General features: G+C 42.0%; 2 protein-coding genes across 6 annotated transcripts in view; both read left to right on the forward strand.

Annotated features, from left to right (window-relative positions):
- Positions 1-2080: 2080 nt before the first annotated feature.
- Positions 2081-13206, forward strand: LOC111842543 (reticulophagy regulator 3-like). 4 transcript variants are annotated; one of them, XM_023809255.2, is made up of 11 exons: positions 2081-2481; positions 2561-2731; positions 2989-3095; positions 3298-3322; positions 4190-4328; positions 4916-5000; positions 5542-5679; positions 5841-5920; positions 6207-6342; positions 6764-6986; positions 13117-13206. In XM_023809255.2, coding segments are annotated over exons 1-11 (1191 nt in total). In that variant the 5' UTR covers positions 2081-2479; the 3' UTR covers positions 13202-13206. The 4 variants fall into 4 exon arrangements, with proteins under 4 accessions (XP_023665023.1, XP_023665020.1, XP_023665022.1 ...); XM_023809252.2 differs by having other exon boundaries at positions 2081-2343; positions 2504-2731; XM_023809254.2 differs by having other exon boundaries at positions 2081-2343; positions 2504-2731; positions 6210-6342.
- A 412-nt stretch (positions 13207-13618) lies between these two features.
- Positions 13619-23116, forward strand: part of fmnl1b (formin-like 1b) — a 37343-nt gene continuing 27845 nt past the window's right edge. For both annotated transcript variants that reach the window (XM_023809249.2, XM_023809250.2), the window contains exon 1: positions 13619-13777. In XM_023809249.2, coding sequence (XP_023665017.1) covers positions 13619-13777 — 159 coding nt within the window. The remainder of the gene's footprint in view (positions 13778-23116) is intronic.

Raw genomic sequence — 23116 nt, forward strand, 5'->3', positions numbered from 1 at the left:
TACACATTTGCTCAGTTTTAAATGCTTTCTTCTGCACTGTATGTGGCGCCCTCACCTAATTCTGCGTTTCGTTGGGATCTGGCTCTGCCAGAAGACACGGCTCCCCAGCTTAACCTTCCCCTAAATTCCTTGCTCATGTGAAACAGGAAAGAAGCAGGAAAATTAGATTAAATGGTTGAGAAATGGTTATTTCAAAACACAAAAACAAAATGCTAAATTCATAATCCAAGTCTCAAAGAAACACTCTAATTTAGTCCAGGAGAAGCAGAGCAACATGGAGCATAACGACTACCTACTGTAGCATGCGAGGGTGGGGAGAGCACCCCCTTCATTCTGGTACAACAGTCCCATAGATGAGGTAACTATCAAGAGTCATCTGAGGCAGTCTAGGCAACAGAGAAGTGTTTTCTCTTTGGGACGATCAGACGAGAGTGGCACTGTGACTCAGCAGCGTTACTTTACATCTCCAGGATTGTGAGCTCTCTGGACGTTCACATGGCTTTCCCCTTGTTGTCTAAAAACACACAGCTAGGGGAAATGGTATTTCTAAATTCCCCTGAGGGTAGCCCTACTTGCTTTCAGAGCAAGGCTCCCGGCTGAATGTGACCCTCTACTGTATAAATGAAATGGAAGATGGCTGGACAGTCAGTCAACAAACAAAATTATACATGCCCATGTGACATATCTATATGAGACACTTACCTGCTGACTTAGTGGTGTCCTGACATCTGGTTGAAACATCTTAAAGTCATAAATTTTATTTGCTATGTTGGGTGAGACCATGGCTATTTATTTATTTATAAAACCTTCTAAGCAGCATATATCAGTTTAGCAGTTTTTCAGGGTGATTTTTTTTTCTTTTTCATGGTGTTTTTCACAAAATGTCAACATCTCAGCTAAATAACAGATTACTACAGTGTTCCGTATTTTTTTTATAAAACTTAAAGCTTCATTCTAAGGATAAACAATCAACTACAGAAACAAATTATTAGTTCCCTATTAAGTCCTGCTTTCACAAGGATTTAGGATTCCAGACTGCTTTAGGACACGATTGTACCAGAGAGGCGCTTCTGGGTGGACTGCATTGGATTCAGGGCTGTCAGGGCTGTTCGTCCTTATGCACACCAGCACTTCAATTACATCAGATACCATAACAATAGACTTAGGTTACATGTTCAAACACTATTGCTTAGACTCTGGGAATTCAGGAGAATGGCTCTGTAACACTGATTCCCTCTAAGACAAAGTTTAAAAACAATTAGCCGAAATTTGCCGGTAAAAAGTCTTTGGTACGTATGTTAATGGAGGCACTATACTGTAACCACTCATAAGGTATTCTGGAAAAAGTGTCGTGAGAAATCCCCAAGAATAAAGAAATGTACAAAATAATGAATAGAGTTAGTGCATAAACATATATCAGCCTAGTACTATATTGACATATAAATTAAACGAAATATTGAGAAATAAAACTAAGTGTCTGCACGTAGTTTTCCTAATCTCCTTTGCAAAATACTAATCATAAAAAGTGGGTGCGCCACCTTGTGGAATTTTCGTGAAACGCTTTTAGGCGTAAAGAATAACATTACTGTACTTGCGTCGTTGTTTTATCCGTACTTTTAATTTTCCTGTCCTAATGCAAACGTTATTTATAAATGTGCGCAAAAGTATCACCAACACAATACTATAACATAATGAAACAGGATATTGCGCTAGACAACCAGACATATTTGGTTCACACATATCCTTCGATATCTTACATTGATAGCCTACTAATAGATATGAACAATTATTTATTTCAACAATTTACCTTCAATATGATAACGTTTATATTAAACAGGAAATATACCAATTTTCTTGCAATTGTCTTTTATTCGTTGATTTATTGATTAAAACGTTGACATGCGTGAAAACTAAAAGCGTTAAGAAAGCAGACGTACAGTACATCAATACAAGTTTCCAGAGCACAGCGCTCTCCAGCAGTTTGCCGTTTTATCAGACTAAGCGCATGCGCAGAGTACAGACCTGAACACCTGACACTAGGGGTTACGCAGCTGATTGGACAAGTGGCGCCCTGTACGTCATTAACGCCGTTTCAGTTACAATAAGCTGTAGCCTGTAGATAATTGCTTCTAATAAAGAAGTTATCATAGCACCTTTTGGCCAGAGGGTGTTATGTCCATAATTTCTAAGGAAGTTTTTAACGATCGAAGTTAATTTAATTTTGCCTCTAACTTTAACAAGTAAAAGTAAAACAGCAGCTAACATCTAGATCAGATATAGAAACTATGGGTTGGGTAAATTAATGTGGCAACCTAGAAATTATTACGGATCATCGGCAGTCAGGTAATTTAGAGAGTGAGAAGAACTGTGGGAGTTAACAGTTTAGCGAGTGGGCGCTGTGGCTTTTGCACGTTTCCTTTTACTAGCGGGTGCCAGGTGCGATAAGCGCGCACTGGTACTGCCTAGCATCGCCTGATTCATGTAAGTGTGCGATATCCGTTAGGCCAGCAATGGAAAACGGCCGCAGTTTGCGAGGGATGACGGCTGATGTCCTGCTCAGGGCTCGCCCATACTCCAGCGAGAGGGATGCCAGAGTCCGGGTGCTGCAAACGGCGATCCGGGAGTGGCTAAGACCGCACGACCGGCAGCTGCTCTGCTTACAGTCCCTGCTCCTGTGGGAACGGCCTCTACAAAGCGTCTTACTTTACTGTGTAGTAAACGGTGTGTTCTGGTAAGTGTTTATCTTGCACAGGAGATACATAATATTATCGCAATTGTTTCTGTTGTGTTTTATTAAGGTGCAATTGCACGCAAGCACTAAAGCACCGATTTTCTTAGATTGGTATTTACTCAATATTGGGGGAGACATAATAACCCCCCCCCCCCAAAAGACATGCATGGTTACACACCCATGGGTTTTCTGACTAATTCAAGGTACCAGTGGATTTTTGCTTTATAGCTGACTGTCTTGGTGTCCTTTCCCCTCAGGCTCCTTGCCCTGAGCTCCCTGCAGCTGCTGTTCATTATGTGTTCTGGCCTGGTCCTGGTCGTGTGCCTCGACTCCTGGAGGAGCTGGGCCCGGCATCAGGTGATATGTGAGTCCCAGCCCCGTCTCTCACGTTTTATCATCCATCCCACGGAACTGTGCTGCTCTCTTTGCTCTAATGCCTTTGTATTTTCATATGCTGTCTGCACTACATTAATGGCATCATTTTAGGGTTTACTGATTTATTTAACATGCTTTGGAGGTACTAAGAACAATTTGTGGTTTCTAATATACTTTAATTGTTTTTACAGCTGAGCCACCTTGTGAAAATGACAGGTAATTTTACGAGATTAAGTGATTAAGTCTTAAAACTGCTCACACTTTGTCATGATTTATATTTCATTTGTCTTTTTCAGAGATACTATTTTTTTACTGTTTTATATGAACAAAAAATAATAAAAGGTCTCATTGCAGCTGAGATTTTTTGCTCCTCTTTACATAAATGTTGTGCCTTGCTTTTCTAGTAAATGTTAAAAAGAACTGAATATACCAAATTGCTTTATTTATTTATTTTTTTGGTGGCACAGTGGTTCAGCGATTAGCTCTGTTACATCGCAGCTCCAAGGTTAGGGGTTTAAACCCCGTACTCGGTGTGTGTATAGTTTGTCTGTTCAAGCAGTTTGTCATAGGACAAGCAGGTATGAAATATGATTGCATAGTTGGATTGATATGCAGTAGATAATGAAATTCATTTTGTTCACTCCAGCAGCCTGAATCACAAAGTAAGATTTCTTGCTTAGTTGGTGAACTTGTCAGATTTAAGGTACCCCGGTTTAAATGGACTTTATCTTTGTTCACTTACAGACTATCTTAGATCTGACAATTTATCTTGCTAACCCAAAAATCCATCTTTATGATAAAGGCCCGAGATGCTGCTTAAAGAAAAACATAAATGATAGTTGGGTCATTGCATACTTCATGACTTCAGTAGCCTGGAAATTGGTGATAATTGTTCTGCATGAGTTTGAGTTTCATCACAGTTACACCTTTTGTACTTGATTTGGGGTTCCTGAGCATAAACTGTTACTGGATCCTATAAGTGAAACCTTGAAATATTTGTGCTTGAAATTTAAGGTTCAGCAAGGTGGTGACATGCTTTTAAACTCATTTGTCACTCTGTGGGATGTTTCTTGAAATTTTTAGCCTCTGTGATAAAAGGAGCTTGGCCCATCCAGGAATCCTCAATGTTTCACAGCTGAGTCACTACGTGGCTGAAATGTGTGTCGACCTGTCATCGCTTATGGGCGACCTCGTGCTGCTCAGACAAAACAGTCCCGGCAAGGTGCGAGCCCTCCTACCCGACCGCTTTGTCACTCTAAGTGAGCATACCGGTCCTGTGTGGCTAGCTGTATACCAGCTTGGTGTTCTTTTGATGTATCATCATGCAAACTATTGTTTTTCTGGCACTGTTTGCTCCTTGACCAACCCATTAAAGCAACTGATTACTGATGTAATACATTGCCAAAGGGGATAAAATTGGTAATTAAAATAAATTATTTTCTAAAATTCTCATTTTATTTGCATATATTTTTAAATATACTGAATCTTCATATCGGTTCAGCTCAGGGCTCTTATAGCTCAACAAGTAGAGCATTGTGCTAATAATACAGAGGTCATTGGTTCAAATCTCTGGGAGCACAAACAGATTTTTTACCCTTCCCTCTACTGTAAATCACTGAATAAAATTGTCTGATAAATGTATGGTGTCAGTATTGTGAATGTGTCACTTCTTTGGCAAGCTAATTAGACCAGCTATAGAAATGAGATCATCTTAAATTCCTTTAAGCTTGTTGATTAGTGTCTGACCGGTTTTGAAATTGATGTCACAAGGTGAAAATGAAACTGACTCGTCGCCTTGGCTGTCCTCAGTTTTTCCTCATGGCTTGTGGGTTCCTCACCTTCCTGGCAATGTTGGGCTGCTACATTCCAGGGCTTCTCCTTTCCTACTCTGCTGGTGAGTAAAACAAGCTCTTGTAAGGAAAACGCCATATTCGGGAACAGACTAGACTTCTAGTGGGTCTTCTAGCTGACATCAAAGTGACTCTTGTCCCAGTATTGAACTAGAGTACTGTTACATTTGTTGGTTTTGAGATCCTGCTTAAGGTCTGCTTATAGGTGCTTCATAGGCAGTGTTGGGGAAGTTACTTAAAAAAAGTGATCCATTACAGACAGGGGGAAAGTTCAGATCCAGAAAATACAAATCCAGACCAAGGTTTTGTTTCAACCAACCAGTTGAGTACTCTGACTGTGACTCTTCAAACTTAAGTGGTTGGTTGAAACAAAACCTTGGCTTGGATTTGTACTTTCTGGACTGAACTTTCCCCATCTGTCTGTAATAGATTACTTTTGTGAGTAACTTCGCCAAAACTGTTAGTTGGGAATATTCCTCAGACATGCCCCCTGCTCCTTTCTGTCCCCCATCACATATATGTACAGTGTATATATGCATGCAGAATATATACCCACCTGTACCTCTTCCAATTCTTTGGCTGCAGTGCTGGCTCTGCTGCTGTCCCCTTTGGCAGTGCACCACAGGGTGTGGTGCTGGCTATATTTGCGGCTAGAGCCTATCCTGCGCTGGCTGGACCTCATGCAGCCCCCAGGGCTAATATGTGAGCAGAAAGAGAATCAGTGTGAGTATCAGGAAGGTGGGAGTCTTTACATAGTTGTCAGCTGTTCTGCTCCCTGGAATTTCATTAGCAGGCTGTGCTTTCGTTGTGTGGGTGGGTGTAGCTCTACAACTACCCCTCCCCCCGCACTGCTTCATGGTTCCTGAACTCTTTCTGTGCTGCAGCTCTCCTCAGGCCTGGACGGCACAGTGCCACCTCCAGTGCCAACAGCAATGAGGAGGAACTGGCTGGATTTTGCCCAAAGGTATAAAAAATAAAACTAAGTCTATTTAGGTACAACTCCTAAACTTGTATTTGTTGCGTTTGGTGTAGTGAACATTTTAAAAAGCTGTGTCTCCCCTCAAACTCTGTTAAACACCATGCTACTAATCACAATGTGTTTCTTCTGTTTTCAGAATCCTAATTTTGACTTGTGAATGGGCTGTTTGTACATTTTGGTACATATCATAATGTGTGTCCCTGGATAAATCAAAGTATTAAATGGATTGGTGTGTGAGGAATGTGTGTTGATTTCAAACAACTCGCTCCAGCAGGACACTTCCACATCAGCTAGCAATCTGTCAGCAGTAGAAGACTCTGAGCCCAAGGATGGAAAAATGTGCTATGGCAAGAACTGGATGTTTGGTGCATCGTCTGGGTACACTGCACTTCTGAAAGGCTCAGAAGGTCAGGTCTTCGGCGTTTGCTTTCCTGTCTGTTGAAGGTCAAAGTGGTAAAGAATTGCATTAAATCTAGATCATTTTCGGGATGAGACTCGTGCAGGTAGCACTGTTGTTCCACACCTGTACTGTTGGGACCTCAGATCTGTGTGTGTGGAATTTGCATATTCTGCCAATGTTTGTGGATTTATTCCTACAGATAGGAAAACTTGATGTTTCTAAACTGGCAGGGTGTGGGCAGCAATATATGCAAAGAGTGGCAACCTATATACATTAGCAAAAATCCCAGGAGACCATATGTGTGTGTGTGTGTGTGTGTGTGTGTGTGCGTGAACAATGTAAAATAGTTAATGTAAGTACATGTATCTAGGGGCAAATTCCAGTGTTTCCCTGCCATATCAGTTACATTTTCTGCTCTTCTTGATCAGACCTGAAAAAGCTCAGAGACCCCGAAGATACATTTGCCTGTGGCCTTGGTGATTTCCCCTCATTCAGTGTAAACGACACACTCATGGATGACACCAGTGACTCATCCTCTGACTCGTTGGATGGCGAGGTCCATTGGGATGATACTAGGCTGTCATCCCGCGACTGTGAGATGGTGGACTTTGCGATGTATCAGTCAGACGTGGACCCCTTTGCAAGCCTATGGTGAGGAATCTCGACACTATACAGCATTATTTCATGTTTACAAGATCAGTTTCGCTTTCTGCTCTTTTTACTTTGTGTAACATTGTTTGTTTATTGTGTATTGAGAGGAAGCTGCCATATGCAGAACCTCCAGTGTGGGCCAGTCTGTTGGACAAAGGAGTCCATCCAGTCTGTAGTGTCCATTGCTGACACATTGAATTTTAAACACCTTCTTGTGATGGAGAGATATCTCTAGGTCTGTCCTATGTGTACTCTTCCCAATGTATAACTAAACTACCACATTTTAGACCCTTGTATATACTGACCACAACTGACTGGAAAGTTGTCCTAAACATAATCCAAAAATTGACTTGTATGCAACCTGTTTTAATATGGAAATTTGATGTGGAGTACAGTTGTTTTATCTGATATTTCCTTGTTTAGAGACATATAAACAGGGATAGACTTAACTTATGCAAGTACGTATTAATGGTATAAACTTTAAAATGTGCAGAAATTGTGTCATACCAGCATAAATGCACATAGGACAAGTAGATGTGCTATTACGGCAAATTACTGCACTTGTTGCACTTATTACAAGTTGTATTAAGTTGGATTCTAATGCAACCTTGTGTAATATAAAACCTTTATACAACAAATGCATATTGCATACCAGTTATGTCAATCCCTACCTATGAATGTCTGGATAATGGGTTTGATTTGTTTGTATCAGGCAGTTCCAGTGTTCTATACTGCTACAGTGTATATAATCTGTTTATATATGCAATTTTGAATTTATTTCGCTAAATAAATGCAAAGTCTGTATTAATTCTTATCTCTTTACCTATGTGTTGATGCCCGGTTGCCCTGTTTAAAGACCACAAAGAATACATTTAGATTTTCTGTGTCTCCCGTTTAGTGTTTTGGGGAAATGGATCACTTTTATCCATTAGTGCTGTATTAGACAATGTCACATATCTGCAGGAGAGGCCTTTTGGGAGATCTATCAACATAGCCTGTCAGAAGCAGCTCCTCTAAGGGAAGAGCCATTATTGAATAAACTGCAATCAAATTCAAGAAAACTGAAGAAAAACAGGTGTAATTTCAGTAAAAACATAAGATGACAACTGTAATTTTCTTTATGAATCTGCAGATTAATGTACAAATAATGCTGCAGGAGGAAATCGACACAATGGGCAGAATGAGAGAACCACACACACAGCACTACCCACTGAGCCACCCTGCTGCCCTCAAATTTATTCCTTTTATTTTAAGAAAAAATATAATTAGCCAGCTCTGACAGCCAGATTGATGGATGATTTTGATGGATGTTGAGTCATCAATAGCAGTGAATTGGAACAGTGTCGTCTGAAGCTTGCTTTCTAACATGTCCAATGGGCAGCTGTGAGATGAAGCATTTCAGGGTCAGAATCGCTCTGTCTGCTCACGTGTCCCTCTAGAGCAGTGTTTCTCAACCCAGTCCTCAGCGAACCCCAGCCAGTCCACGTTTCTGCTCCCTCCCAGCGCACCTGTACCAGCTATTCAGTGTTCCTGATTGGCTGGGAGGGAGCCAAAATGTGGACTGGCTGGGGTTCGCTGAGGACTGGGTTGAGAAACACTGCTCTAGAGTGAGCAACTTAAACTGACCACCCATCCCACACAGTCCCATGTCCAAAAATAGTAGCTTAACAGAGAAACCCTGAGCGGAATACTGAGAGACAAGCTAAGGCTCCCAGTATACAGACAACATTAATATCCCAGCACATCAAAGGTACTTTGTTAAAATATCCATGGACTTAAGCCAGGACTGGTGCACTGCTAATCAGTGGTTAGATCCCGACTGCAGCCAAAAGAACCTGGATGTTAAAATTCGGACGACACCACGCTGATAGATACTGGGGGAAGCAGTGCTTGATTAGGCTCCAGGCCAGTCCCAACCCTCACTCCCAGCAGAGCCTCTGGGCTCAGCTGCGACGGAAATTATGCAATCGAGTGAGGCATTCTGGTGCATTGCAATGCTGGGCCTCTAAAAGGTTTTGTCACTGGTTTGTGGGTATGCATTCTTTGGTTTATAACTAAACATCAGATCAGCAAGTCATGGTCTTAAACTCTGCTTTAAATAAATAATAGTTAATTTGAAGAAATGTTTTATTTAAAGACATTTATCTGATTTTAAATTTAGTGATATTAACCTAATAACATACAACCAATAATTAGGTGATCATTGTCATGTTGTTTAAAAAATATATGAAATATATTACAACTTTACACAAACACAATTATAAACTACTAAAGAGCAAAATTGTCTTCCAATAATAATATTCAAACAGTATAATTCCACTAGTGGTGAAACATTTAACAAGCTGTTAATATAGTGTTAAATAACTGCAAGGTATACAGTCTTCCACCTGGATTCAATTTCTGCCCCCCGCCCCCTCCTTGTGTGTTTGAAAGATGGACATACCATATTTATCCTCCCTGCTACCCCGTTCTTGCTAGGACTGGCACAGTGGATAAGCGGTTCGAGAAAAAAATATTCGTATAAAAAGGGAACATACTTCTAGGTTTCCACCTGCAGACCACTAGATGGGGCTATAACTCTGTCAGTGTTGCTCTATTGAGCTGTTACGCAACTATTTGGTCGTAAAGCAGTATGTGTCTATTATAAAGACCATTGCGTTCTAATTCAAACTAGACTGGTACATTTTTATTTTGATTTAAACATTTTATTTCTCGTCTAAAATAATAGCAGGTATTGCAATATATTGAGTGCTAATATTTACAGTACACGTTTATACGCTTACAATCGCTTTCGAAAAATGGCCAGTAGTTACAAGAGGACTACGCATAGTATGCTCTCGGAAGAGGGATACAAGACGATTTTGCCCAAATTTCCCTGAAACCATCCATCTCCTAATGCCCGTTGGTCCAGCTTTAGTTTGAACATACTTCTGTCCCACCCAGATGTGCTACGATCCCAAATGTTATCACGCCGAAAAGGCACGGGGTAACTGCGAAAGTTGTTAGAGCAATACCTCAGAATCGCTTTGCAGATTGCCCGTATGTTTGGATGTTTATATGTTTTCATTCGTTAATTGGTTTTTCCATTCCTGCATCTTCTAACTGATTACAATGATCAGGAATGTGTGGGTAACATGAAGCCTGTCCCGCGCAGCCTATGACATACAGTAAGGCAGGGGTTTAACTTGGACGGAATGCCAGTTTGTAATATAATATCATATAGAATTATTATTCTAACCACTTGCCAATACATCACTAACATAAGCTTCTTTAAGATGATGTCAGATGTATTTGCAGCAAGTTGAATGTTCTGTTTGTGTGCATTCATGATGTCATGGCTGCTGGACACACAGGTGTGTTCAGAATGTAATGTGTATCAAAATACGCCTCATAATATATTTATCCCTGTACACTATTCTGTTCTGGTGATGAATATTCGGTGATCAGCCTTCAAAGGGAGTGAGAATCTGAACTGACCCTGAGGAACAGAGCTGTAATTGTAGCAACAGTAACTAGAACATAAGCTGATATCACCAACCAGATAGCAAAATAATATGTAGTGTCATGTAGTATTTCACTGTTAGCTGTTCTTAAAGGGGTTCACCTAGATATTTCTTCCTTCATACGCTGTTCCACTTAATGTGTGCTGCTAAGTTAATTTCATAGTAATTATTACCAAAAGGTACAATCTTATTACTCATTATATCCATCCTCAGACTGCTTATCCTGATCATTGTCAATGGGGGCCTAGAGCCTATGCCAGGTGGTGCAGGGAGCCTGCAGGGGTATACCATGGATGTGGGGTCAGTCCACAAAGGACACGTACATTTTCTAATATCATACAAAGAGCACTGCACTAATATTGAATTCCTTTACCATTATCCATTTTGCATAGGTTGAGGACGAGCAGTCCTTCAGCACATTCAAGACTTACAAGAAGTCTCCAAGTACTGGCCTGTGACGTATTTAATTCATTATTAGATCTAACCCACAGATTTATCTTTCGTTTTCCACAGAATAAAAAATGATGTAATATCATTCTCCTAAGCTGACCAGGCAGGTTTGGCAAGTTTCATCTCCCTGAATCATGCCCTCAGCCTAGCAAGTACCTTAAAGGTTATCAGCAATATTACAAGAAGTGAATATCATATCGGTCAAAATTATATATTAGGCTTCAGGTTGTTTCAAGGAAATTACTGACGAATAGCATGACATACTCAAACTGAAAGCACAGTGTTTGTTTACGTTCAAGCTTCAATGGTAGCTGCAGGTTCATCAGGCAGTGGGCGGAGCCAGAGGGAAGACGAAACGCAGGTCATAGCCGGCATTCTTGTCACCGTGTAGCACCTCAGGGTCTGCAGAGTCACTCGAGGGCTGGGAGGAAACTGATGCGGAGGCGGCAGCAACTCTACCCAGATGGGAATCAGCTGCCAGCTGCAGTCTGTCTCTACCTGAGCTGTTGCACCCATTAGTAAGTAAACCGAGGCAAGTGGAGGGTTTGTTACAAGTGAGACAGCAGAAAAGTAGGAATGCAGTGTGTAAGGAAAACACCAAGATGCATGATAAAGAAAAACAATACAGCATGTTCTGACAGGCTCAGGTTAAGAGAGTGTATCCCTCACAGTAGGTTTGTAATATGAAAAATATTAGCGGAGACCAAATACATTTTTTTCCTAAATATTTCTATGGTGGATATGGAGCTATTTGTGATCTTACTGTTGAAACACTAATTATTCATAAAGGTTTGAGTGATACACATAGATGCTATGTCATTTTTTTCTTCTCTATGAAAATGTGCCCAAGATCATTCTGCTTAGGGCAAAAGTAGCAGGTTCTGTAGAGTTCTACAAAGTAATGATTTTAATTTTGCTTGTTATAACCAGAAGATCTTTGCAAATAGAGATTTTATGAATCCCCTTAAATTATGGCTAGACATGAAGTAGTTTCTTAGTGGTATTATATGATTAAATGCCAGAGCGGTGAACTACAATGTTGGTGTACTGGCTTAGCGAGGTTTTTTGAGGCTTACTTCTGAGTTTTGGCTACTACGAATCATAGCTTCCTTTTAAAACGGGGTGTATTGTCACGATAATTTATGATGCACATCAAACAGGTTTCAGCACAGGGAAGGTCTGCACTTTCACCAAAAATGTAGTCTACAAAAGCTGCCCTTTGATTAACTAGTAGGGATGGACGATACCGCAGATTGTCTTTTTAATTTGATAAAAATGAATTGAAATGTTTTTATCCTGCTTCTGATATTTGGTACTTGCCCCCAGGGGTGTCGGTGGGACACGGGACCCTGGCAGATTCACAGTTCTGGCAGAGTCCAGCACTTGTTGGGGGTCCTTGAAAATGTAAACTTCTATGTAAAATTGGGCAGGGGGGTAGGTCTAAGGAGACATTTTGTCACGGGGCCCAGAATTTCTAGGTACACCCCTGTCAGTCTGTTGGGGATACTGACAATAATGTTTGCCAAATGGGGTGGATATCACCTCAGTCCTGTTTAAAAAAGGGTGCTTCTTAGTTTGAATCATTAGCTTACAATGCTGACACTGGCCCTTTTATGCAAACGCACACAGGTATCGTTTTGGTAATAATTACTACCGTCACAGTATCATTTAATGCTGACTGCAAGAATCAGGGTTTGCTGACCTGGCTGTATCGTGTTAACTGTATGTAAGATTGGCTTCGCAGCACACCCCCATCCCCCCCCCCCCCCCCAGAGGGGACCAAAACAAAAGGAGGGCACTAGGACCCAGCGACCTGCTGCGCGGCTAGCCTCGCTCTTCCAGGCGCGAGCTGCATGTGCTGCCTGCCAGTTGCAGCCAGGCAGTTTCTGCTTGGTAGATGCTCATCCCTGCCTCTTCCACCCAGCACCCCCTAGTCGCCTCTGCTTAATTCCAGAATGACTCCCAGAGGGCCCGGCTCCCACAGCCCTGTGCGAAGACCCCCCTCCAGAGACAGCGGTCCCCATGTCGTCACCCTCGGCTCCACTCGCCACTTCGGGCTGGCCCGCAGCAGCCCGCTGGCACTGTGCGTCTGAGTTTCTGTTACGCACAGGAAGCCGGCAGTTGGCTCTTATTCTTCTTCTTCTTTTTCCTTTCCTATGTGGTGTGTGGCGCTGCAGCGAGTGTGACACACCAAAACACAGCTCCCTGCTCTTCCTCTCACCAAGGACTTCCTCTCTCGGTCAAGCTTCAGCAGCTACGTGAAGGTGTGACAGGTTGGACTTCTGTTTTTTTTTTTTTTTTCTTTCTTTTTTTTAGCCTAGGAGTTTCAGATCTTTTTGGCCACCGTCTTATCATTTTGACAGAGAAAATGAAGACAAGAAACTAGTTACAATGTTGCAGCGTGTTCTTGGACTGTTCCCTTGGGGTCAAGAAAGGTGTCTGAGGCCAGCTGTGGCTGACACATCGAGCCACGTCTCACACAGGAAGCTGTGAAAGGCCTGCCTGGACATTTCTCCTCCGTAGGTTTGGCTGTTTACTGGAATTTTACCATTGTGTTGTTGTCATTCTTCTACCTGGATCTTGTCTCCTGGGATCTAAGACACGTGTTTCTGAAGAACTACCGTGAGCTTTGGGAGCCCATTCGGCTATCAGCGTGTGGCTTCGTGAGTTGCCGCAGTCATGGGGAACGCTGCGGGGAGCATGGAGATGCCCCTTGGGACAGAGCCCAGGAGCATGAGGGCGAGCTTACCCCAGGCGGTCCCACAGAAGCAGCCCGCCCCCCCCAGGTCGCCCATGCCCCCAGAGGACGAGCTGGAGCAGCGTTTCAATGCGGTGCTGGTGAGTGTGCGGGGCCCACGGAGAGGAACAGGCATGCGTACGCACTCACACACACGTGTGGCCTCAATGTCACAATCGGCCTCCGGCTCTGTGGTCGACAGTCCCGTCATTATATGTGGCACAGAGATTTGAAGGGTCCATTGTATTAAAACCTGTAGAGTCTGAATTTGTGAAAGTGAGATTTCATGCTTGATTTCTGAGCAACAACCTGGCTCCAAATGAGACTCAGTACTCTTGCAAGAATGCTTCAACTCATAGCTCTCAAGAGTATGACTCGACACACCAACTTAAAAATTATGATGTTCCAAAGGACCATGACATTAAGTCATTCCCCTTTTCCAAAAAGAGTAATTGAAACAACCATTTTCAAACAGCAGATTTTTTCCCCACTTTCATGTTTTGTACAAAGTAATTGCTCATTCTCGTGCATCAAATATGTTTTGTCGCAGTAGCATTCCCTTTGCAATCACCTCATTGCAGAATCTAAGGAATGTCAGCATTTATCTTCATCTGCATTTCTTGGGTGTTTCTCACAGTGAGATCACAAAGAAACCTGTAATGTTTGAAGTTCTGGCTGGACATACCTGAGCTTCCTGTTTTTTCTTAATACCAAACACATGAGACCAGTCGCACTGCCTCTCTCTCTCATCATTTTTGAAACACTGTAGTATTATCACTGTGAGAGATACAGGAATGTGCATATGTATCAGACTAAATACCTACAACTGTAAAGAAACTACTTTTTTGAGGGTATTGCACAAGCTTTCATGTTGCTTGAAGGTCTTAAAATGTTGCTTTGTATCATGTTGTGTTAAACCTCAGTGTGCGGGCTATGGATTCAAACTTGGAAGGTCACAGATTCAAATGCTGTAGCTGGCAGACTGATCATATCCCTGTTCGGCCTTTAAGTAAGAACCTTAACCCCAAAATTCCTGCGCTCCAGCTGAATCTTCACTCTCACCTGTTTGTGCGTTTCCTAGGAGAGTAAGATGGGATAAGACAACATTCCTCTGTATTTATATTCAAACTTGTATGACAGGCAAAGTGAAAGATTATTATCACAGCTGAGCACCATCCCGTTGCTGGAGGAAGTGTCCAGCAGTAAAATATAAGGGTGTCACACTCTGTAAATATTGTTCGGAAAATCCCTTTCTGTCATACTTATTTATTTTTTGTGAAATGAAAGTGCTCAGGGTGTCGTGGGCGGGGGACGCCGCTAAAGTGGGGTGGGGGGGAGTGGGTGGCTGAGCAGCTGGTCTGCAACAGGTGGCCCCCCCTATGTTAAAAGCTGATGCTGGTTTCAAACTGTCGTTTTCAGAAGAATATACTGTAAATAAGCTTTGCATTGCTATATTTAACAGTATGAAATCAGTTAGAGCAAAGATCCCAGCTCTTGAGTCATGGAAGAATTTTACAATTCCCCTTGAATTTTGTTCCATAAAAAGAATTGGTTGCTTATTTGGTTTTTCTTTATATATATATATATATATATATATACACACACACACACATATATATATATATGACATTTATTTTGCTGCTCTTGTAGTAAAGCTATAATACAAAGACATTCTCTATTCATGAAGGCTTATTTGCATGAATTTCAGTTAGAAATTCAAATTTTATACTGGCTTTCAACACACTGCTGGTTCTTCCTGTGAATTTTCTCTGTTCTTTGAACTGTTTTTGATCTCGATATTCCTCAAATATCCATTCGAGATGTTCCCTGAAAAGAAGATTATGATGTAAATTGGAAAGAAAACAGAGCGCTTTTATTAGAAATTCTTTTATACAGGGAAAAAATAGCAGGATGGAACTTGTACAACTCGTTGTTCTTTGGAGTTGATGTTGTAACTACTATCAGATGTCATGACTTCCTTCTCATGAGGATGTAACTTTTTCTAAATCAGGGTTGTTTAGGACATCAGAGCATAACTCGCTTCAAAAATCCGCCACGGTACTGCCAGCAAACAGATAAATTCCCTTTTGGGACATTGTCAGGTGGTGACTTGTTGTCCCCACAAATAGTGTAGAGATGCTTGCTGTGGAAAACCTGCAGTTTGCAAACAGCATTGCCTGTGTATTATCCATAGGTCCAAACTGTAAAGTCAGGCGCCGAATGACCCTGAGTGAGTCAGTTTCTCTGGAGCACACAGAGAGGAAGGAACCTGTCACGTGGTCAGACCCACCATTCTTACTCATACCCTGTGTATTTTAAGGGCTACACTTGTCTACCTACACGAAGCATAATCCCCCGCATATACTATCACGCGTGATTCGGTGTATCCTGTAAGGTTCTTGGTCTTTCTCTCCTCTCACCTGGTGTCTCTCGTTCTTTTCCTCAGAAGCCTTTGCATGCCCAGGTTTTTTTTTTATTATCTCTGCCTATGTTCTGTCTGTCTTCCCTTTGATTGACAGCACGGTAGATAGTGCTCTAATACTACATTCTTGCCCCCCCCCCCTCTAGGCCAGGGGATTCCCCACTTTCCCTATTTCCAGCTACTGCTCACTTGCTAAAATGTCTACATTCCGAGTTGGACCCATTTATAGTGTAGGGTAGTTTCACTGTCACTCTGTGTTTTTTTCTCCTCCCATGAACTAGTGGCATTGTCGCTCTGCTGAGCAGTGCCTGGTCTCACAGGCTACTTTGAAATAAATTGTTATGATATACATTATGTCATCTTAAAGAAAAAAGCCTTGGTGAAACAATGAACAGACTGGAGGATGTGTCAAGGAAGTGTAACTAGGCCTTGGGGTCCTGCGCATAATTCTGGTATTGTAATGACAGTGGGGCCCACAGGGCGCACAGATATAAAAGCCACTCAAACTGTGACTCCATATTGTCAGTACTGAAATTGCGCTCTGATACCCATAGAATACTGGCCTTTATAAAGGCTCTATCTAGCATCAGTCTGGACCATCTGCTGCAAGCCAGAGTGACAGCAGGGTTGCCAACTCTCATACATCTGGCGTGACTCTCACACTTTCAGACTCTCATACATCTGGCGTGACTCTCACACTTTCAGACTCTCATACAGTACATCTGGCGTGACTCTCACGCTTTCAGACTCTCATACATCTGGCGTGACTCTCACACTTTCAGACTCTCATACATCTGGCGTGACTCTCACACTTTCAGACTCTCATACATCTGCCGTGACTCTCACGCTTTCAGACTCATACATCTGGCGTGACTCTCACACTTTCAGACTCTCATACATCTGGCGTGACTCTCACGCTTTCAGACTCTCATACATCTGGCGTGACTCTCACACTTTCAGACTCTCATACATCTGGCGTGACTCTCACACTTTCAGACTCTCATACATCTGGCGTGACTCTCACGCTTTCAGACTCATACATCTGGCGTGACTCTCACACTTTCAGACTCTCATACATCTGGCGTGACTCTCACGCTTTCAGACTCTCATACATCTGGCGTGACTCTCACACTTTCAGACTCTCATACATCTGGCGTGACTCTCACACTTTCAGACTCTCATACATCTGGCGTGACTCTCACGCTTTCAGACTCATACATCTGGCGTGACTCTCACGCTTTCAGACTCTCACACTCTGGGAGCCCTTCAGTCGGTGCAGGTAACCTGTGACACGTGTTATTAATGGCTCTCCGGTGGCTGAGCACCGAGGACTCGTGCTGCTCTACTGATGCAGCGAGATGGCTGATCCTCACTGTGCTGATCTGCTTAATTATCACCTGACGGCCTCACTGTGACAGCGCAGGGGCTATTTTGCTATGCATCCTGCCCACCAGCCCTCCCCGATCTGACGATTGAGGATGCCGGAGCATTTAGGCATGAGTGTGTGTGTATGTGTGTGTGTGTGTAGCTTTAGGGTCGGGGCGGACATTGGCACCCATTTCTTCTGACACAGCAGGATTCTTAAGTGAAGCATCTCATTCTGCTCCTGCTTCTGTGAGGCTCTAAAGATAGCTCACTCCACCCTGCACCCCCCCCCCCGCCAGCACCACCCACACACACCCCCTCAGACACACAGGCGTAGGCATTGAGTGCACACAGCGCATACAGAGCAGCCTGCTTGCTAGTCAAGATGTACAGTGTGTGTGGAGTCAAAGGGATGTATCATCCGGGTCAGCATTACAATATGATTGGGGGGGGGGGCGTCATCATGGGGGAGGGTAGGGTGAGTTAAGTCACCACTCAATTTATCCACCTGTGCTTTATTACCCATAATATAACAATGTTTTCTCTTCTGGAATCCCAAATCAGACTGTCCGTTGCGCTCGTTTTGATTTTCCCGTATGCCCCTTCGGCTGAAGCCAAACTGGCTGGTTGCGAAGACTACTGCTCGTCTACCGCTCTTCTGCTGCTCTTCTGCGCTCCCCATCCCTGTCTCGCATGCTTTAGAGCTTGGATCATGGCGATATACACAATCAGATCCTTTCAAGCTAATTTTTGTCATTGCGTCAGAAGATGGATTCTAAGATCAGTAGAAGGAAAGCAGTAACTGAGCCACAGAGATTCTGCTTATTTATCGTAACGGAAATTTCATGTGTCCATGTAAACTGTCTCCTGCCACGTCTGCTCCAGGCAGAGTCCTGCACGGGTCCACTTTTGGAGACCTGCACCCGCTCGCACCCGCACAGTACAGCACCACACCCGCCCGTGCACCGTGATTATTTCAAAGTTAAATCCGCACCCGCCCGGGCCCATTAACATTCCACCCATTACTCGCCCGTATCCATGATAAATTACACACAATTATTTTTTCTATGCACCTCTCAACGTGACAAGCGCTAGGCCTACATAAATTTTTAATTGAAACGAAAAAGTCCGTTTAACACAAAATCAAATCAGATAGATCTAAGCTATCCATACTGTGACGAGCGTGAAAGAGAGAACACGACGACACGCTTCAGCAAGGATTCAGACGTGTATGTGAATGTTTGTCGAGGCGGTTATCTAAGGTACCCCCGGACATACTGAACACACTGTGATGATGACAATTTGTACATGATAGTCTAATACATAGATATTTTCGCTTATATGTAATTTTTGCAGGCTACAATACTGTTTTGATTGACCTGCTACCCGCCCATGTGTAATGAATTACCCGCCCGTAAAATTCCAGAACATTAAAATCCGCCCGTTTCAGCAACTATCTGCGGGTACCCGACCCGGTGCAGGACTCTGGCTCCAGGCCTTAGAGGAGGTGTTCCAGGGATTAAAGCACCTTTTCCCCTCCCATAGACGTCCCCTTCATGCATGTTTGCTGCAGAATCAGTCTATGGTCTAACAAAGTATCAGACCGCAAACCAGGTTTGTTTTTGTCAAAATTTAAAATGACAGTATTGCAGATGATGAGGCATAGGACCAAGTGTAAATAAGTGTAATTCTGGAATAGGACTAAGTAGTATTGTTTCACTGTATTTTTTCACAGTATATCATGGTATTTTCTTTTTCCAAGTTTACCCTTACTGTGGCAGCAAGTGTTCACATCAAGAAAATATGTTTAAGAATATTTTTTTAAAAACATGTTTCTATTAATTATTATTAAACTTCACTTACATTTAGGTTGTTGTATAACCAACATGTTTAAATTTATTATTACCATATATTGAGCTCGATAGTGATAATGTTTTATTGATTATAACCATGTATTAATGGTTTCACTGACATGTTTTATTATATTACATAGGATGTTACATGGTATATAAATTCTAATAGGTGTCTGTCTTGGTGGATATCCCCAAGACAGAGGGAGCTATTCAGCAGGAAATTCATTGGCCTCCACCTTCCTATTTTGATATCTCCTTCCATACTGTTAATTTTTCTTATGTTGAATGCAAATTGCCATGTGCAGGTATGTTTTCTTGAAAGAGGCAGACAGGAAAGAATCTAAGATACGCAGCAGCTTGTATTTTTTTTTAACAGCAAAAGTCAGAAAGTTGCCCCAAGGGTGAAAAGACGACATATAGACACATGATGTAATGAGGGTGTGACTTTTGTTCGTCCTGCATGATGTGTTTTTTTTTTTTTAAAAAAAAGGTGTATTTGGATGACTTCACACAGCCGATAAATGAAGTGAGGCGGTGGTGTGAAACCATACAGTTGAGGTTTCATACTGTAGCATGAGCCTTTGGCTGGTTGCAAGACTGACTGCAACACCGCAATGCCCTTCAGAAAGCCCTGCATGATGCTTTTTTGGTTTCACTGTGCCATCTACTTAAAGGATCTAAACGGTCTGATTAAGATGGGAAAGTCAAGGTAGCCCCCATTGGGCAATCACTGAAGAAAAACTCGTGACTTGCTCGAGCTGGTCTCTATGCGCATGTGTGTGCACATGGTTATTTCTGAATGACCTCCGTATCAGAGCTTTCACCGAAGGCCTTATTGATATTTCCCCTGCTACCCCTCGACTGGGGTAGAAGTCGGCTCCATTAAAAAGTTCCCCTTTCTGAATTTCCAGGATTTGTCCCCTCCCCGGTGAAGTAGCACATGGCACCTGCCCACTGTAATATCCCTCATTTGCAGGCAAGGGTCCAAATGCATGTAAATAAAGGGGGTGTAAGTATACAGTAGGTGCCTTGAGTACATTTTAAGGGATGGACTCGTGCAGATATTTTCATGGTTATGCTTCTGTAACCATGTAGCTGTAAGCGAATTCTGGGAATAACAATGGAGGCCAGAAATACATTCGCTTTAGTCTATAGGGCAGAACAGTAGCTCTCTGGTGAGCACTGTGGCCTCACACTTCCAGGACTGAAGGTCTGAGGGTCTGTTTCCACCCCCTCTAGCTTGCTGGGTGAAATTTGGTCATTCTGCCGTTGTTTATGTGGGATTCTTCCAGGTGCTCCTCTTTCTTCCTGCAAACATGGGGTTAGGTGAAGGAGTGTTTCTTAGTGTGTCAATGTCTGACTTGGAATGGGCTGACATCCCCCTCTGGGGTCTCCCCTGTCTCATTCCCCATGCTATCCGAGGCTCACCTCAGCCCTATACTGGATATGAGTAAGAAGTTTTATTCCTTCGATCCCTCTCATCTTAAATGTTAGCTATGTCCAGCTCTACCTCGTCAGGGGCCAAAAGTTTTATGTGGGAGGCCCCCCCTAGCAAGAAAACAGGTGATCATTTCACTTTCTCCACAATGCAGATAATTCAGGGCCATAAACATCTACATGCACTGCTTATAGCTAAGCCGGTTCTGGTGTTAGTGCTCTTCATGTTTTTTCAGAGTAACAGATAAATAATTCCATTAAAAAGTTGCTGCATTGAAGGTGTATTGGTGTATTAATTATAAGTTTTGTCTAGAGTCTGGCCTTACACGCGCTGCCTCATTACTCAGGAGGGTGTGACGGTTGTTTCTCCCGGAGCACGAGGCGGTGTCTCTGCAAATACAGTTTCTGTGGTCTCACCCCTGAACTTCTTGTGCTGACTTTGCCACAAGCCAGTTAAAAATAATTTAATTAGACAAAGGGTCAGATATATGTCAGGTATAAATATTGACTGAGGTCGCAGCAAACTGCTGTGTTAGTCTGCCTTGATGTTCTCAAAACTAAACGTTTCTGGTTTCTCGTGCATTTGGAGTTTCTCGGGTGTAATCTCCTGTTTCTCAAGTGGTCAGGCTAAGTGTCTTTAATGAAGAACATTGAATTCATTGTGTATCTTCTCTTTACTTATGCAACCATTCAAAATTCTGTTAGAAACTAAATAATTCACCAAGTACAAGGTGGTTTACAGGCATGAACTGAGCCATGCTGTTTTGCAAACTTCTGATAGGCCGTTTTTATACCTCATTACAGACAATACTATTGTTCATATAAAAAAAATATGCTCATTTAAAAAAAATATCACATTCCAAACAGCCATTAAAACACATTGCAACAAACAAAAAAGTAAAATGTGCACTCTAATTTTGCTGATGAAAATAATGTCTAGATATATGGATTGAAGCTAATTGCTTCTGCATTTGTAAAGCAACAGGCTACAGATGTTATTTCACTTACCAAGTAAGTTCTATATATATACAGTACTGTGCAAAGTCAAAGAAAATGTTTAAAGCTATTTATCTCTGTAGTACTTTTAAGTATATTTCTCGGGGGAAAAAAGCTAAATTTAACAAGAAAATTAACGGTAAAACAATGAAAACTAAAGAATTTATTTCTTTGGATATTTCTACTTTTCTCCAAAATGTTATTGATATCTTGTAGAAGTTCCCTACCCTCCTTAGGGGCACCTCCACTATTCTATGTATTTGTTAAATTTCACCAAAACTCAATTACTTGATTTAATCGGAGAAATAACTCAATAAGGTATTGATTGGCCAAACAAGGCAAGTGAATAGTCAAATACATGGAGGTTTTGAATGGTAAGTGCAAATACTGAGGTGATACGAAGATCATTTAAATATAATTTTCTAGCACAGTGTTTATTAGATACATATGTCAAGGTTCTAATTTTAATAGCTTAAAAAAATATTAAAATAAAGAGAGCATGGCCTCAGCAGATCCAGCCAACAGCAGTACATGAGGCTCTTTCTCTTTTCTAGTAGCTGTTTTTACCTCTAAGCAAAAACGAACGCAAGATGGTGAATTTTGCAGCATTTGTAGCCTGGGACCGCATAGTCACATTTTCCATGTATCTATAAAAAGAAGCTTTGCCCACTGTGTGAAAATGTATGGTCTCATGATTGCATTTGTGCATTTCTTCCACTTAGTCCCATCTTAGTATTTGGTGCATTTCAACAACACCCCAATAATGGCTGGCTGCATCTGAACCTGAGAGTGAAGCAGCCTTGCTTATCTTTAAAAATTCAGCTAGATGATGAACTTTGAGTAAGGATTTGTGGTGCTGCTGTCTTTTAAATATCTGGGCAAATGCAACAAGTCAATTCATTTAAACTTCCTGGGTCCCCTTCCCTGTTGAGCTTAAAACCAAAAACTGACAGATGCATACACACCAATCACTCATCTTTGCTATAGAACTTGTTAGGCTAGTTGCTACATTAATTATTGAGGTGAGATCTGCTCTTATATGTCAATATTTTGGCTACATTTCCCAACAGCATATAGTGGGGTTTCTTGGTACCTTTGAACAGAGGTGGACATTTCAGGTCCAGAAAATAAAAATCCAGATTTTGTTTCAACCAATCAACTGTGTACTCTGTGACTGTGACTCTTTATACTCAACTGGGTGGTTGAAACAAAACCTTGGTCTGGATTTTTACTTTCTGGACCTGTAATGTCCTCATCCGCCCTTGAATAAGTGTGTGCAGTTAAATGGCAGCATCATGGATTATCGCTTCAAAGCAAAGTTAATATACTGTGTCAAGGCTGTTGATATCACAATGATAATATTGTGA

The sequence above is a fragment of the Paramormyrops kingsleyae genome, chromosome 5, assembly GCF_048594095.1.
Source record: "Paramormyrops kingsleyae isolate MSU_618 chromosome 5, PKINGS_0.4, whole genome shotgun sequence".
NCBI classification, from domain to species: Eukaryota; Metazoa; Chordata; class Actinopteri; order Osteoglossiformes; family Mormyridae; genus Paramormyrops; species Paramormyrops kingsleyae.